The following is a 17,232-nucleotide window of genomic DNA, read 5'->3' on the forward strand; positions in this document are numbered from 1 at the left end:
AGTTAAATATGATGTAGGAACAAATAAAGTCATTAAGTGGCATAGTTCTCCAACTAAGGAGGACTGTGGCATCAACTATGACCCGATGGGCTGCCTCTGGTGGTATTCGTTTTTTTGCCTTTCAAAATCAAACAAATTCATTGTTATGTAGAACCCATAAACAGGGTTAGAAGTTGGAAATCCTCTGAGTAGCAATGGCAATGCCTGTTTAAATCACATCCTTCAACGACTAAAATGTCCAAGTCCTGGACTGTTTTAAACGTGTTTGTCAGGTAGCACGGGGAAAATGATTTCTTGAGGTGATTAGAAAAGGTTTAAGGACCCTGATCATGTTCCGCTCATTGGTCAGGCACAGAACAAAAGTCTAAAGCAAAGCCGCCACACTTTTGCTCCATACCTGGCTGTTTGCTGAACAAACAACGCCACCGCCCTGAGTAAACACACGTGAGTCCAACACAGAGTCAGTAATTCATAAATTGTTTGCCATAAATAATGGCTAAAAAAAGAAAAAAGAAAAAAAAACAACAACCCTGAGCTTCAAACGGCCACGTCATGGTCCACGCAGACGACGAGATAAGAGCGCGGCTTAAAAGGAGCGTCACACTCGCAGGAGGACGCTCCTTTCTGCACGGCGGTCCAGCTTTCCCCTCACTCAGCCACCATGGCCTTTAACGGTACCTGGAAGGTCGACCGCAGTGAAAACTACGAGAAGTTCATGGAGAAAATGGGTGAGAATTTGTCGGACCGCAGACAACTGCTTTCAGTCTGGTTAAATGCAGGCTTCTTGGTCAAAGAAATGAACCTAACATTGTCAGAAATGATGATAAGGTGTTTCATAGAGGGCAGATAAACGCTGGTGTGCTCATGTTCAAGTGGTAAACAGATAACTACCATCCACGCTGCTTTATTGTCAAACTGTTGGGCTTTTGAACGTTCTTCCGCAAACAAAAGGCCTCCTTGTTTCTAGCCGACTGAGCATGTCCAATGTGTCTGACGACAGGAGTGAACATGGTGAAGAGGAAGCTGGCCGCTCATGACAACCTGAAGATCACCATCGAACAGACCGGGGACAACTTTCAAGTGAAGGAGCACAGCAACTTCCGCAACATAGAAATAAAGTTCACCCTGGGCGTCACCTTCGACTACAGCCTGGCAGACGGGACTGAGCTGACGGTAAGAAGCAAAAAAAAAAAAAAAAAAAAGAGGGCTTCTAATGGAGGCACAATTTTGCATGCCGGATCTGTCATTGCAGCTTAAACATGCGACGTCTGTGACATTTATGAGTACTGCACCTTTAATGCTTACCTATCAATAACTGGCTGCGCACGCTTTTACGCCAAATCTAACTGACAGGGCTTCCTCAAGATATTTATGGCTGTGTGTGAACCCACAGGGTGCCTGGACCATGGAGGGGGACACGCTAAAGGGGGATTTCACCAGAAAGGACAACGGAAAGCAGCTGACAACCGTCAGAACCCTCCAGGGAGACGAACTCACTCAGGTGAACACTTTGATTTTCGCGGCAATCTGAGCGCCGCACCTTAATATCCAAAACCCTTCTAAAGAGTCTATGTGCGGGTATAAACTCTAATGCACAGTTTCCATCTTCTGATTCCCTACAGAGTTACAGCTACGAAGGCGTGGAAGCAAAGAGGATTTTCAAGAGGAGTTAAAAAAAAACAACAACAAAAAAAACACCGGCTTTCGGAAATTAAAGTGAATTATGTTTGATTTCTGAATGACGAACAGTGTTGTGTGGAACTGTCACAGACTTCAACGACCGAAAGAACAAGATTTTTTTTCTACTTGCACTAATAAAATTAGAACTGCCTATTTTCAGATTTTTCTCTTCCGTTTTTCATGTTTGCAGAAAAAAAAAAACAACAACAACAACGACATACTTCTCAGTGTGAATCTTTAGAGCTCTGTGTGCATCGATAACACAGGAAGGTGACTAATGTAGGAGTGGTGTGGTAATTAAATCTTTATTCAGCAATAAGTAAAAAATAAAGATATAGTATCTCCAAAAGTAGAAAGTGTAGACAGGTTTAACAATATATATATTTTTAAATGAATCTGCGATTGGACATGTCAGAAAGCATGCAGTTGGATTATCAACGGCTCCACAGAGCAGACCACACAGAGGCGTGAGGGGAGGATCCAGGGAGAGTCCTGCATGGTATCTGATAAGTTACAGGACGCAAGAGCCTGGAGAAGATCTTCCACATAATGTGGAAAATGTTCTCATTGGCTCTCGCTTGTTGGTGCTGATGCGATACAGGATAAGGAGATAACGTCCCAGTGCGATAAAAAAACACAGGATACAAGTTTCCCACCAACACCAGCTGTCAACGCATGCAGAGCCGGCCCAAGGCGAAGCAAGCCGAGCTGTCGCTCAGGGCGCCCTCCGCCCAGGTCCAGCAGGGCACTTGATTTCTCATGCAAATTCAGATTTGTAGCTCTATTTGTCAATAAAGAATACAGTTTTACCAGTAGCAAATTTTAAGAGATGCAATTTAAAATTTTGTTAAGAATTTAAACAAGTGGTATAAAATTATAATCAATTTAGTCACAGCAAAATGTTGCTGGACTCACGTTTCATCAGCGATCTAATTGCTAGAAAACGCTGAAGCTTTCTCCTCCAGACGCGGCAGAGTAGACGAGTGAGTCGGATAAATAATCTGCTCTCTGCCGTTTATTTAGCTGCGGGTATTTAGTGGAAAAACAATTGATTCTATTTGCAGATCCACCATTAAACCCCTGCTCAGGGCCCCATGCGGTCTTGGGCCGGCTCTGGCTGTGTGGGACACAGGAGGAGACCGCCTGTTGTTCAACATGTGACGTCTTTAACTGAAGACTACAGCCCATGACTGCAGTACGCATACCCTTACTATTGCGATAATTTAATTAAACTCTAAAAAAAAAAAGAGAAGAAGAAGATGCGTTTATTATACATCAGGATTTAGCACCAACCTTTGAAATGAAGCGGGCGCTACAGACCTGTTCTCTGCGCGCCTCGATGTGACAAACATGACCAACCAGGTGATTTTGCCGCTTGCAGTCACGACTGTAGCCGTCCAGATTAAAAGAGCTTTTAAAACAGTTTCAGTACAACAAAATGTCATCTGCCTGTTAGCTTCAAACATTTTCTTCTCTCTCTCTCCATTTTGTCACATTACAACCAGAAAGTTGAATGTATTTTTAGCTGGATTTCGTAACAGACCAGCACAAAGTAGGGCATAACTGCGGAGAGGATGGAAGGCGTTACAGAAATAAAAGGCGGGAAAAAAAAAAACGTGCAATTGTATTCATCTTTAATTAAACTCCAGTGCTACAGGCTGTCCTACGAAGGCCCCAGAGGTTTGTCAGGGAACATTAGAGGAGGTTGGAGCCTGTTAGCGGCTATTAGTGAGCAAACCAGCATCATGAAGACCAGGGAACAAAGCAGACGGGATCGGGGAGAATATTGTGGAGAGCCTTAAAGCAGAGTGAGCTTAAATCCATCATCCCAAAACAGAAAACCAACCCTGAAAACAACTAAACCAGGGGTCAGCAACCTTTACAATCCAATCTGGAGCTTAGCCACAATGTTGTAGCTTTAGATCTCTATGTATTCATGTGTTAGAATGAGCCAAAGTCCAACGTGAGGGTAGGTTTAAAAAAAAAAAAAATCGATTTTGTGATTTTCTCCCTCCAGTTTGACTGAGCTTGAACTTTATGCATGGGTAACCTGGGCAGGAACTTATATCTCTAGGTGTGACATATACCCCAAAATGCTGTGATTGCATTAAAGCAGATTGAAGCTTGCGGTTGTAACGTGACAAAATGTGCAAAAGGTTGAAGGGGAGTGACCACTTTTGAAACACACTGTAAATTAAAACGTTTTTTCTTTTTTCTTTTCATGCGTCACTTCCAAAAGGTAGCTTAATTGCGCACAGTGACGAAAAACATACATGTTGCACTGAAAATGCCAAGGCACAGCTGATACAACCGAAGACAGAACATTCAGAATGCAAAGCAAAACAAGGAAAAAATATATTATTATCGTTATTATTTAAGTGGATAGAGATGGAAAATCCAGAGCAAACGTCTGTGTGCGCCAGCAAATATGCAGAGGTTTAGATGTGACTTGTCCAATAAACTCCTAATTTATTTGGGCAGTAAATCAATTATTTGAAAATATACAGCGGATCATTGCTGCAACTTTAATAAGTTACCAATTAGTTCAAAGTCGGTTAGATATGACTTATTAATATTTTACAGTGGAACAGATTAGAGCAAACGCTCCGTATTCTTAAAATAACAAATCGAATTGGATCTATTTTTGCTAAAACGACTTGTTAAGACGTGACTGAACTCCCACAATGAACCTCTAAACGCTATCGTGTGGCGTCTGATAGGGCACACACACTGATTTACTGCTTCAATGAGCTCATGGAATAAATACCCCTGAACAAAGGTTACCGTGAACAGATAAAACACAAAAAATGGAAAACATAAATGACAGACTGTGTAGGGAAAGACTGTGCAGTGTGGTGAGCATAAAAGACAGGTAGCTATAGCTCTATCCATCTGGAAGCGGAACAACATAGATTATTATATGGTGTCGGAAGTGTTGAGAACGAACATATTACACAGATTTAAAACACCAACATGTGCATTTGGGACTCATTTCAAATTCATTTTCGGCAAATGCATAGTGTCCTGGAGCGTTAGTAGGTTCTCAGCAAACTGCTTTTTAAAATGCATAAACAACAGACTGTATTCTTGTGCGAGCAAGAGAAGAAAAAAACAAACAAAAAAAACAAAACAAAAGCACATTCGTCCCTCCATATCAACCATGGTTACAAACTGCTATTGAATCAACTCATTTTATTACAATTAGGTAGAATCCCTTATAACGTTAAGAGGACTCAATGAGTCCAGCATCTTCATGCTCATGCTGCACATACAGCTAGTATGATTTATAAAGGCCACATGCAGGTTTCACAACATCACTGTTCTCTGAACAGGAACCCCAGTGGTGTGGAGCCACATAGTCAGTGGTGATGTCAGATGGGTCCGTCGCGTCGTGAAAAACACCCCTGCAACTACAGGTCCGTTTGGCTTTCTTTCAAGAGGAAGACAGGATAAAAGACAAAAAAAAAAAAAAAAAAACGGATTACAAGGGCCAGCGGAATAAAAGAAAACACGAGGGTGTGTGATTTTGGGTCATAGTGAATAACCTGAGGGCTGCCCCAGCTGCTGGACTCCAGATTCCTCAGATCACAACTTTATGGATCACCACAAACCGACAGCGGTCATGCAAAGTTACGTTTCAGTTAAGCAAAAATACGTGTTTAACAGCCAGCTTTACGTTTACTTTTCGTTTTTTTTTTTTTTTTTATATATATATATAAAGCCCAAGCCAGAATCCTTGCTGGTAGATTTTCGCAGCAGCGGAGTGTGTCTGCTTTCGGGGCAGCCAACAGTCATTCATTAACATTTAAGTGTTGCAAAAGAGCTGATAAATGATAACAAATCAGTGACTAACAATGACTGACTGCTGAGGCGTACGTTATCTGGCGACAGCGAACAGAATCCCCAGTGTGCATAAAGTTTTAGTGAGCTGCCCAGATTTTAAGCAAAAAAAAAAAAAAAAAAAAAAAAGCCCGATCTATTAGATCGACCGTTGTGGTGCTGCTTGGGTTAAACTGGGATTTGTTGTTCTGCAGAAAAAAACACGACAATCACATAAAACATGTTTTAATACACTTTTTTTGATCATAAATGCAAAAATTCTTCTGTGTTGACAAAACATTTGTACAGATTTCAGCACCAACTGTAGACGACCTGTCACTGTGAGGGAAATAACCCTAACACCTAACTCAACCCTTCGACCCACGGCTGACTTTGTTAGTTTGCTGACTTACGAAGAAGCAGTCTCGTAATTTTACGGTTCATTTTAATACGGAGACAGAATACCAACCAAAACCATTATATAAAAGTTGTCTATTGACGCGTCACTCGATAAAATGAGTATTTGATCTCAACAAAGGAGCCAGAATTTTGGCTCCCGTAGATTGGTTATGAGATCAGGTGATCAGTAACAGATCTCAACTCTTTAAGTGCATCGAGCACACATGACTACTTAATGAAGTCGTTCCACTCCAACCTCTCCACCACCCCAAACCAAGGACCAAGGAGTTCTCAGAGGACGTCAGAAACAAGACAGTAGATCTGCACAAGTCAGCGATGGGCTCCCAGACCATCAGCAAGACGCATTTAGTTGCATAGACTTAGAAAAGATGACATGACAGACAAAAAGAGAAAGGTGTCTTCATAAAGAAACCTCACATCCATTTTGCTTTTATGCCCGTATAGTCCTTGCTCGGCGCAGGGGAGGCAGAGACCTATCACAGGTCAATGACTGTGAGACATGGTACAGCAGTCCATCACCCGGAAAACACAGAGACGAACGGGGCAAACAACCATGAACAGACTTAGATGCCTAAGACCAACAGAGGCAGACCAATTAACCTATTTTGGACTACGGGAGGGAGACAAATTACCCACAGAGTTTGATGACCTGTGATGCATGCAAACTCTGTGCAATCCTGGCTGGGACAAGACAACAGCGCTAACAACTGCACCGCTGTGCCTAATCAAACGTTAAACATGTCTGTTTAAAGCGGACATATCGTTCTTTTCAGTTCTTTCTTTTCACGTTCAAATCGTTCAGCTGTTGTCTACATAAGGTGGAACCGCGATGCTGAATTCCTCGTTAATTTATCCCCACGTTCCCCCTATCCACCCCTGTTCTGAGGTGCGTTTAAGAGCATCTCGTTTTGGTGCCGTCTCTTTAAATCTAAAAGGAGGCGCTTCGCCCCCTGCCACCCCCAAAAGGTCGCAGAGCCTTCCCCTCCACCCTGTTCGGCCATTTCTGTAGTACGCTTGGGAAGGCGTAATGAACAGCCAATGACTTATCCACCTGTAGCTCCAGCGTCCTTCAGCTTGGACTACAAAATCGCACCGAGAAATAAAAACAGTGGATTTGCACGGCTGGTAAGCCGGACGTCCCTGATCTTGTTTAGCAACTCTGCAACAAAAACTTGGACGTAATTGTTTAAAAACCATAATAGAGAACAGAATACATTGAACGGAGTGAAAATATGACCCAAACCGAATATATAGATACCTACGCAGCACCTGGACAGACTACTTTCAAATTTGCTGCATTCCTAGTGGCTCCAAGAACACAACAAAGTTTATTTAAGGGCTAAAAAAGTGAATTTGTCATGATATGTCCCCTTTAAGCTAAACAGGAATGTTTCATTTTTCGGGACTACAGATCTGTCTTGAAAAAAAAAAGGAGATCCCTAGAGTGTTTGGAAGGTTGCCAAGAGGATTAAAAACTGGTTTTAGGATTATTTGGAAGTGGAAGACGTTTAAACTTACTATCAGCTGCCTGATCATGAGAAAGATGAGGGTTCAGTCGACAACTACACAAGAGGATCTCACTAATGATCTGAGGGGACAACCAAAATGGTCACCAAGAACACCACTGGTTACGCACTACACCGTAATGGAATGGCGCCTGGCAGCCTCCTGGCCAGGAAGGCACCTGTGCAGAGAACATCTATATGATTCAGAGAAGGCTTTGGAGAAAGTCCTGTGGTCAGATGAGACCAACATCAATAGACAAGGGCCAAAATCCCTTGAGATGTGTGGGAACATGACCAACAACAGGAAACACCACAGCGCCATTCCTGCTCATAATGTTTTTTTTTTCCACAGAGGGCTTAATTTTGATTTATTGGAGGGTCACTTATTTACTTCCCTTAATTACAGTGAAAGTGGGTAATAATTTTGTGTTTTGGGGTGGTATGCTGTCTTTCTGTACTAAAAAAAAAAAAATAGAGACTGTTCATTTGTTTGCAAGTGAGAAAACTGACAAAACCAGCAGGGGGTCGAATATTTATTTCCCCCATTGTACAGTTAACCCCAAAGTATTCACACCCCCTAACAGATTTAGCCTTAAGGTAATGTTTTATTTTATGACCGGAAGCAATACTAAGGTGTTCGAGTAAGCCAGCTGTAGAGTCCCATGTTGAATTTGAAAGAATCTGTGGCTGAAGATTAGGGTGATGGCAAGGAGGCCTGCCAAACTCACCACCAAGGATAAATTGTCAAAATACCAGCGGAGACGTGAACAACGCTGCTCAGTGACTAGAGGAAGGGTTTGATTGCTTTAAATGCCAATAAGATTCTTCTCCAAGGGTTTTTCACAAAAGCATAAATCATTTTTAACATGCAAGTAGATAAATAATTATAAAAAATTAATACTCGTTTTTATTTGCTACTATTTTGAGAAATAAATGTCTGATCCATTTCCTACTACAAAATAAAAAGTTACATGTCTAAATCTGCCAGGGGTGCGATAACTTTTGGCGTTTACTGTATTTGAGCTCCGACCATTCCTCAGCACTTCTGCAGAACTGCCCCGCGAATAAAACAAACGACACAAACCTGACACCATGTGTCAAATAACCCAAAACGAAACTAAACAACCTCTTGTGCAAACTGAAAAAAAAATAAATTAAAACTAAAATAAAACAGATATAATTTCCTAACAATGCCACGGGAGTGTGGAAGATATACGCGATAGTTGATAATCTGTTAAACAGCTTGCAACAGCATTTAGAAGTAGGTTGTATTTATGTGACAAGCTTGCATAAATAAGTCGTCGTCCCCGTCCCCCCCAGTCTGGAGAGGTCGGGGGATTTTCAACACATTTCCATTCTGTAAACTCTTTGGCATCCAGTCGTACTGTCCGTCCATGTAAACAAAACTTACCAAGTCAACACTCATAAAAAACCTCGCTCATCCAGTCCTTTGGCTGTCACTGGCTTCCATTTTGCAGTGGGTTTATTGCTATTATGGCCTGTGCAGGAAAAACAAAAGACGAGAACTCTGTTGTTAAAATGTATTTCATGAAGGTTTCTCTGGGCATATGCTGATCAGAATAACAGAGAGCTTATTTTTCTGTAGCTACTTGGTTCTGTTTGAATAGAGTTTTTATTTTTATTTATTTTTTCCTAAGTCTTACTTGTTTCAGGCCGGGCTTTTGGCACGTCATGTGAGTGTGCGTCACTGGGGAGTGTGTGGCTGTTTTCTCTGCGCTCGCTCTCGGCAGCTGTCCTTGGCACTGTGGCAGAGAGGACCAGAGGCCTCTGGTTGTGGTACTTGAGGCGGTACGTTTCCGTCATGCAGTTGTCCACGTTGAAGTACGTCGTCAGAGAAACCTCCGGCGCCTGCGCCGCCTCGTCCGCCCTGCCCCCCGTCGCTCTCTCCTCGCTCTCGCACGACGACTGGGTGCTCCTCTCCGGGTCGGAGCCCGACTTGGAGCTGGCGTCCGAGAAGGTGCGGAGGCTGGAAATGTCGGGCCTCCGCTTGGGGCTGGCGTAGGACGACGGGGAGAGGCGGGGGCTCGCGGGGAAGGGTTCCTGAAGCATTTTGGGGCGAAACGCGGCGTGGCTCGCGTCGCCGTGGACCGGAGAAGCCAGCTGGCCGGGCCGGGCGTGAGCCGACCCGGTCGCGCCGAGCTGGGTCTCTGCTGCCACGCCGCTCGGCAGGTGGTACGGCAGGTCTGCGTGAGGGCACGGGGAATCGGAGGTGACGGCCTCGCTGTTACTGGACAGGTACGTGCTTTCTCTGTCCTCGGACTCGGAGAGGACAAGATCATCTGAGCTGTTCCACTCCGAGCTACTGGTCTTTGCGAAGTGTCTCTGGGCCGTACCGTCCCCGCCGTGCCCTCTGCAGCCGGCCGGCTCCTGGTGCTCGCTCTGCCGGCTCTCTGGACCCGTCCAGTTCTTCTCTGAGCCCTTTGCTTTCCTGGAGGGGTTAGACGCGTGTTTTGATCGCTGTCTACAAAAAAAAGAAAAAGGCAGATTAGTAAATTTGAACACGGAAACGAATGCTTCTAAGTTTTTACATGCAAATGTATCTTTACCCCCCTCCCCCAAACTATTTCATATTTTGTGTTCTTACAACCAAACACTCCTGTATATTTTATGTGGGATTTATATAGTACACCATCACAAAGTCCTGCATTACTGTCAATTGAATGGGAAATTATAGTTGGCTATTGGTCAAAATGTTTTACAAATAAAAATCTAAAAAGCCTGCTGTGCATTAGTATTCAGCCACTGGTTAGTTGTTACCTTTGATGCAGTAAAAGCTGGACCTCTCTGTAATTAGGCTGCACGGAGAATATCTGTGAACCTATTTTCTAAAGTCTTTAGAGAAACTCTGCATTAGATTTAGGCCCAGACTCTAAAGCAGCTGTTATCTAAACTATAAACACAGATAGAAATCGTGGCCTCGGCTGTATGTTTAGGGTCGTCGTTCTGCTGGAGGGTGAACCTATGCCTCGGTTTTCAACGTCTTTCACGGCTTCTAATGCTTTCCTTCAGGAAGCGCCGTGGATCTTCCCACCAACCCAAACCAGCTTCCCCGTCCCTGTGGAAAAACAGCAGCCCCACAGCGGGATGCTGCCACCAACCTGTCTTGCCTTGCTAATGGTGTTAGATTTCTGCCAGAGTGTCAAAATGGTCCCATGTGACCAGAGCACCTTTTTGCACGTGTTTGTTCATTCTTTCAGGAAATTTCAAACGTGACCTCTGACGACTTTCATCAATTGTCTTTTTCTTGTCGCTCCCCCGTGAATGCCAGACTTGTGGAGTACATGACTAACAGTTGTCAACAAATTGCCTGATCTGCGCTGTAAATCTCTGCAGCTCCTCCAAAAAAGCCTTCTGGCTTCATGACTGCTTCTCCGATCAGTACTATTCCTCAGTTTGGGTGGAAGGATGTGTTTGTAAGTTTCATTAACCTACCATGAGATGTTAGCATAACATGTTCAAACCTTGCCAATGGTTTTACAACCTAACCATGCTTTAAGCTTCTCCACAAACTTTGACACTGACATTGTGTAAATAAGGTCTTCTCAGAACAATATGCAACATATGGTTGCAATGGATTTTATTTAAGGTGTCTGAACAAAAGCAGCAAAATACATTTTCACTCCACACTTTTCTGATTTATTTCCGGAATAAAAATCATGTACCGTTTCTCTTCTGCTTCACATTTATGCACTTTTTCGTGTCTGTCTATAATTTAAAACCCCAGAAATCCTTTACTTCACATTCAAGCTATGTGAAAGTAAATGTATCTTCAGTTCTCGTTTAGTTCTCTAATATAAATAACTGACTTCTTGTCAGTGGTTGGAGGTCCTCTATCTGACATAAATACATAAATATATTAAGGTTGTGGTGGCTCCAGAAATAAGGAAGACTGAACGCCCTCCTCTCTGCATACAAAGGGAGGTGGTGGAGCAGTGTGGACAGCATTAGGTTCCTGGGCAATCACATCTCCTCCGACCTCTCCTGGACGGTGAACACCTCCCACCTGGTGAAGAAGGCCCAACAACGGCTCTGCTTCCACAGGAGACTGAAACGGACTGGACTTTCTACTGAGCTGTCTACAGAGCTACAATAGAAAGCATTTTGTGTCTCAGCCTAACTGTGTGGGATGGGAGCTGCGCAGTGCAAGAGAGGAAGGATTTTGGCACAGGTGGTGAGGACAGTGCCGGGGCTTGTGAGATGCCGTTCACAAGACCTAGACACAGTTTATGGTGCATGAGTCCAGAGAAGGGCCAGACCCATTGCCACTGATTCCTCTCACCCAGGCAATGAACTGTTTGACCCACTTCCATCAGGTAACCGTTTCAGGAACATTGATTGAAAAACAGCTTCTTTCCAAAAGCTATCCCGCTCTGCTGAGAAGATTACGCTCTGTTACATGTTACACACATGCTACTGGTGATGCCTATTTACATATCCTAATTTCTCAGGAATGTTCTGTGAAAGAAGGCTCAAGATTATTGAGGCTTAGGATTCAGTATTTACTGAGTGTATCATATGATCGAAGGAGTAAGTCATATTGCTGGCAAAGAGAGTGATATCTGACTTTTTGGACTCGGTACGACTCTTAGCAGACCCTAAAGACTATTAAACACCCTCTGAAATATTTGCTGCAGCTCTTTACTCTAAATGGAAGTAAGATCATCCTGGGTCACCATCCAGTCGTATCTGTCTCCTCTGCAGTTGTTGTTTTTTTCTTTTTAAATTACTGCTATGACACGAAACGGGCAAATTTAGGTGAGGAGATGTTTCCCCTGTAGCCGGTTCCTGATCAACACACATCTGACCTGTTTTCTTTTGTCTTTCCCATTTAGCTGTACCTGCAGGAGTCAGAGTCAGTCGACATTTAGAAATAAACCATAAATACCAACAAATCCCTTAAAAGGAAACCCTACAACATACAGTTAAGAACACTACCTTGAACTTGGACTGCACTTTAGCTGCGAAAGTGAAACTTCATCATGGCTCCCCTGAGTTTTAGATTGATGTTTACCTAAACAAACGAGAAAAAAATGGAAAGGAGAAAGAAGTGAAAATTTACAAATGACACATTTGTGCTTAATGCCTCTTTTAGAGGAGTTCCTTCTATGAGAGGTACATTCTGTTAATAGTCATTGAGACATGAATGAGAAAGAGGATTAGTGACAGAACGAATTACATTTTTGTCTCTGAATTTTGAGATAAAAATATGCAAAATTTGGAGAATGAAAACTCAGAGCTACCCTCCGATATAAACTTGACCTTTGCTCTAAAATATCAAAAACATTGCAGTTTAAACAGCCCGGCCCTCTCTCCTAACCGTAAAACAGCACAAAATGAAGCTTTGTACTTGGCTCATTTGAATGCAGCATTCCCTAAGACCACTAGGTGGCAGCAGATCATTCTAAATCCAAGACAAAATGCTCCAGCCATTCAGCAGCAAGAGACTGATGCTAAATTACTGCCTCTTAAAAACATATGCTCCATAAACCTCTTATTGTTTTCCACTTAACTCTGTTGACGTTCGCTCTGATACTGAGGCTGCTGCTGTTGCTAGGGAACGGCTCTTAAAGCGCCACAGTCTTGATGTAGATGCAAGACAGTGCGTGCCACATACCGCTATTTACGACAATGTCATCGACCGGGTCCAGCTGCGCTATCTGAGCTTCGTGGGATTATCATCAGATTAATTCCTGTGCCGGGCCGACGGGGGCACGAGGTTAAATAACAAGTTCAGGCACAGAAATCAACCCAGACGCTCAGCAATCTTCTGTTATCCTCATACTGTGATGGCGATCACACCAAACGTATAGGTCTTAAAACAATGACGGATTGGCAAAATGTAAAGGAATGGCTGTCCTGACGTCCAATCCTACCAGTGCATGTCAGACTGAATAAAGGAAAGCGCTTTTTTCTTTGCTTTAAATCATTTCCACACGGTTCTGCAGATGAGTTACAGAGGAGAAGAAGAGCTCACTGTTACTGTCAAACATTTGCTGCTGTGCTCTGGTTTAGATCGCGGGTCCTGTTCTACATCTTAAGTTGGCGGCTCGTGTTATTTTGCTTCCCCTTTCAACAACGTATTTTTAGCTCAAATTGATGTTTCCTAAAGCAGACTCGATGCCAGAAGTATGTTATCAACTTCTAGAAATATCTTTTTGGCTTTTGTGAATTGACAAAAACTAAAAAAATAAATAAAAAAAAGAATAACCAGCTACAGAACAGAACATCAAAAAGCCAAAGCAAAAGCAATGACTAGAGAGGCTTCAAAGAGTTGCAAATGTATTAACTGTGTAAATACAGGTTTATAGTTATTTTTAAAAAGTTTCCTTTCTCATTTGCACACGTGTACAGATTATTTTACTTTTATTATAAAAAAATATAGTTTTTATCTAGATCTAGCCTGTTTTGTCTGTTTTATCATATATTTGTTATTAGCCACTTTTATTATTATCTGTGAGGCTTTTCCCCCTGATGTTATTGTTTCTATTTCACCTTTAAAAGTTCACTTTCTGCTCTGAACCGCTGAAGTTTGTTTGACCCTCTTTGGATTCACCTGGTAATGCCCTGACCAATCAGATTTGGAGCATGAGCGGTCTTCCTTTCTCGTTAAACTTTTTTTTTTCCCAAAAATACAAAATGCATAAAATAAGTGAAATTAAACAACACATAAAAATACTAATGAAGTTTCAGAAGAGGACAAAAAAAAATAGGTCCTTCTTTTTTTAACATACTAGTTTTTCACTCCATTTATCCCATAAAAGCTGCTTTATAAATCAACACGAAGCTTAAGGTCAACTCACTCACACAAAGCACCAGAAAATGTCATCCAAAAAATTCTAAGTAGCTAAATATCTTCATTTTATTTTTTTACTGTGTACAAAATAAATACATTGGGTGGGCACAAGATAAACTCTTGAATACTAGAAAGGTTGTTTAAATCAATCATTTCTGCCCTTCAGTAATACCAATAGGTGTTGGGTTTTGTACTGTTGGAAAGCCTGATTAGTCACCTGGACTGTGAGCTACAGCATCCAATAGTTATTAGGGGGGTAAAAAAATGGAAAGAGGTAAGGAGAAAGTGAGCAGTACAATTTGGCGAGGAATGAACTGATCCAGAGCTGTTTTATTAGGATAATTTGCTGTGGTTCGCCCTACTGTGTGTTTACTATCAGCCGGGGGGGTTTACCTCGCTGAAGCACAGTAAACCTTCAGACCTACCGTTGTGGGAAAGAGATGATGTCATACTTGACTTTGCATTGCCTTCCTTTTGATGCAGCTGACTGAAAAAGAAGAGGACAGAACAGGATGTAAATATATTTTCTGCCCTTCTTGTCATAAATGCTCAATAATTATTCGTATTAGCAGTTGAGGCAAAGTAACACTGCACGCGTGAAAGAGCAGCGCTGCAAAGCAGTGTTTTACGCTCATAACTACGAAGGGGACGTGTTGTATTAGCTTTAGCATCTCACATTAGCGATTAGCAAGGTTAGCGACGAGCATTACTGAAACGCCAGTCTCTGTCGGCTTTCCCCTGAGGATGCAGGTCCTTGTTTTAATAATAAAAAGGCCAATACATACTCCACAAGAACAGATGCATCGCTCCCTCTTCCAGGGATGCAAGAGCAAAATGACGTCATTCTGTTCTTAAAGCCCAGGTTGGGGGGGCTCTTACAGCCTGTGCCTGATATATCAGAAGCGTTCCTTGAGTCGTGTCCCAGAACAATTGTGTGACTGGTCGGAAATTTGAAGTTTGAAAGCCCTGCCCACTACCGGATGCTGCAGTGTGAGGGACCTTCCCAAGAGTTCTGCACTTTAGTTCGGGGTCAGTTAGAAATGTTTTGGTTCAGTTCTGGCGACCGCATATAAAAGAACACATATACCTAATCTTGCGGAGTATGTGTAGGACTCAGGGTTTCCCAAAGGCTGCCGACATTTCCAAATTCAGCACCTTTTTGAGACGGACAGTAGCTCAAAGTTCAAAAGAATAAAATGAAGCAACATTGCTGTGCCGGATTGAAGCAGTCCCACGCCTCGACGTGTCGTGGAATATATAGTTTCCTTTAAAATAGCTTCTTAGATCACGCTGCTTCCTCTTACTTTATTCACATACCTCACTGATACTAAAAATAGCTAAATTTCAGTCTGCCTTCCTCTGTAACGGCGTTGTCACCGCAACAAGGTAGGGTTCAAGTACGGTGCATTCACTGATATGTAAAAACTGAGTCCAGCCTTCATAATTCATACTGTAAAGTTGATTGATTCTTTACTTCTTTTAGTATAGCCACTGAATAATGAATGATACATCTCTCTGCACCTCTATGTGAAACTAAATCCACTAAAGAATGACCCTTTTTCTCCAACCTTTGCAAAATGACCTCAGGCGTTAACCTCTGGTCTGGTTTGAGCCCAAACCCATCAACGCCAGGCGAGTCGGGATTGGTGGAGCCGCTGCTGAGCCGATCGCTGCTCTCGTAGCCGGACTCTGTCCTCTGAATGGTCCAGGTGTCGCTGCGCAGCAGAGTCTTGGGGACCGCTTTGAGTCGGCTTCCTCTCTGCTGGCCCACTCTGCACTCTGACTCCACGGAGCTGTGGCTCTCTGTCTCGTGGCGCTGCTCGTCCTCGTAAATTGTCATTAAGCACTTCTGTTTGCGGTCCTCTCTGGTCCTCGCGTGCTCCCGCTCTCTGGCTGGTTCTGTGCGAGCTCTCTCCTGGGATGCAGGCTTGCTGCACTGCGGGCTGTCCTGCTGCTGCTGCTGCTGCTGCCGCCGCTGCTCCAGTTCGTTCAGCACCGTGTCTACATTCAGCACCTCCCTGATGGGTCTCCAAGTTGACTTTGTCCTATTTTGGCTCCCGGTGCCTCCTTTTTCCCAGTGTTTGTGGCTAGCCTCCTGCTCGTTGCGTCCTGGGGAAATGTTGGTCTTTCTGACGTGTCCCCCTGTCTGTGCACTGCAGGACTGCCCATGGGGCTCCTGAGACGCTCTGCTGGAGTGATTTGCTGACTTCTCAGAGCGCACATAGTTCTTTATTTTCTCCGCAGGAGGCCTTGGCCCATTCTCTGGAGGAGATGAAGATCTTGTATGCGTCGTGCCTGAGGAGAGTTGACAAAGGTCATTAATAAGCTGAAGATTGGCTCTGACGTCCAGATCTGGTCCATCCTCGTTGCCTTTCTAATGTTGCCGTCCATGACGCCCTACCTTTGTGTTGTGAAGGCTCGATTCTCCGATGTCCTCTGTCCTTTTTTGTAGGTTCACCTGGTCTTTGTAGATTTTCCATGAAGGGATCCATAAACTTGTTAGGACTGCCAACAGGATGTTTCACTGAGGGGGAAAAAAAGAAATCACAGTTCTGCAAACAACATCTTTAGCTCTTTCTTACAGTTTTTCCCTGTCTGGGGTCGCCACAGCGAGTCATCTATCCTCTGCATCTTATTCTGCCAAGTTTTACAAACAAAATATTGCATTTATAGTGAGTTTGCACAATATTAGAAAATCCTGTGATAACAATAACATTTATTAATATGAGGACAATGATATTACTCGTGATGTGTGCCTGTTTTCCTCTAATTCTCATCTGTGCTTCCTACACTCTGTGACCTTTAGCGTTTTGGGCGATGTCATTTATGGGAGCATCTGCTGCCGAGAGACTCTGTCCAACTGGCTAAATATTACATTAGCATGTATTACGCAAGTTTATAACACTTATTGGAGAACTGAACTGACTATTGCCCTCCCAACAATTCTTTTGGGATATGAATATTGCACAAACTGATTTTGCAATGAGAAATTTG

The 17,232-nt window shown here is 43.1% G+C and overlaps 2 protein-coding genes across 5 annotated transcripts in view; one reads left to right on the plus strand and one right to left on the minus strand.

The window, feature by feature from the left end:
* Positions 1 to 596: 596 nt before the first annotated feature.
* On the plus strand, positions 597 to 1,839 carry fabp2 (fatty acid binding protein 2, intestinal). Its single transcript, XM_012849793.3, has 4 exons — positions 597 to 728; positions 1,001 to 1,173; positions 1,394 to 1,501; positions 1,623 to 1,839. Exons 1-4 carry the CDS (start codon positions 662 to 664, stop codon positions 1,671 to 1,673), a joined length of 399 nt encoding a protein of 132 aa, XP_012705247.1. The 5' UTR covers positions 597 to 661; the 3' UTR covers positions 1,674 to 1,839.
* Positions 1,840 to 1,966: 127 nt separating this feature from the next.
* The window catches only part of usp53b (ubiquitin specific peptidase 53b), a 32,047-nt gene continuing 16,781 nt past the window's right edge, over positions 1,967 to 17,232 (minus strand). For 2 of the 4 annotated variants that reach the window (XM_021309153.2, XM_012849821.3), the window contains exons 12-17: positions 16,640 to 16,762; positions 15,807 to 16,533; positions 14,664 to 14,725; positions 12,381 to 12,456; positions 9,089 to 9,906; positions 1,967 to 8,923 (exon numbers count right to left, since the gene is read on the minus strand). In XM_021309153.2, the coding sequence (XP_021164828.2) occupies positions 8,847 to 8,923; positions 9,089 to 9,906; positions 12,381 to 12,456; positions 14,664 to 14,725; positions 15,807 to 16,533; positions 16,640 to 16,762 (1,883 nt within the window). In that variant the 3' untranslated portion in view covers positions 1,967 to 8,846. The remainder of the gene's footprint in view (positions 8,924 to 9,088; positions 9,907 to 12,380; positions 12,457 to 14,663; positions 14,726 to 15,806; positions 16,534 to 16,639; positions 16,763 to 17,232) is intronic. The other 2 variants (XM_036136995.1, XM_036136994.1) reach the window with 2 other exon arrangements.

The sequence above is a fragment of the Fundulus heteroclitus genome, chromosome 5 (assembly GCF_011125445.2).
Source record: "Fundulus heteroclitus isolate FHET01 chromosome 5, MU-UCD_Fhet_4.1, whole genome shotgun sequence".
Classification (NCBI taxonomy): domain Eukaryota; kingdom Metazoa; phylum Chordata; class Actinopteri; order Cyprinodontiformes; family Fundulidae; genus Fundulus; species Fundulus heteroclitus.

Bases quoted from the DNA above. Each gene is read 5' to 3' on its own strand.
- fabp2 (XM_012849793.3), top strand. From the start codon at position 662: ATGGCCTTTAACGGTACCTGGAAGGTCGACCGCAGTGAAAACTACGAG. The intron at 729-1,000 runs GTGAGAATTTGT...GTCTGACGACAG, and splicing joins GAAGTTCATGGAGAAAATGG to GAGTGAACATGGTGAAGAGG. The intron at 1,502-1,622 runs GTGAACACTTTG...GATTCCCTACAG, and splicing joins AGGGAGACGAACTCACTCAG to AGTTACAGCTACGAAGGCGT.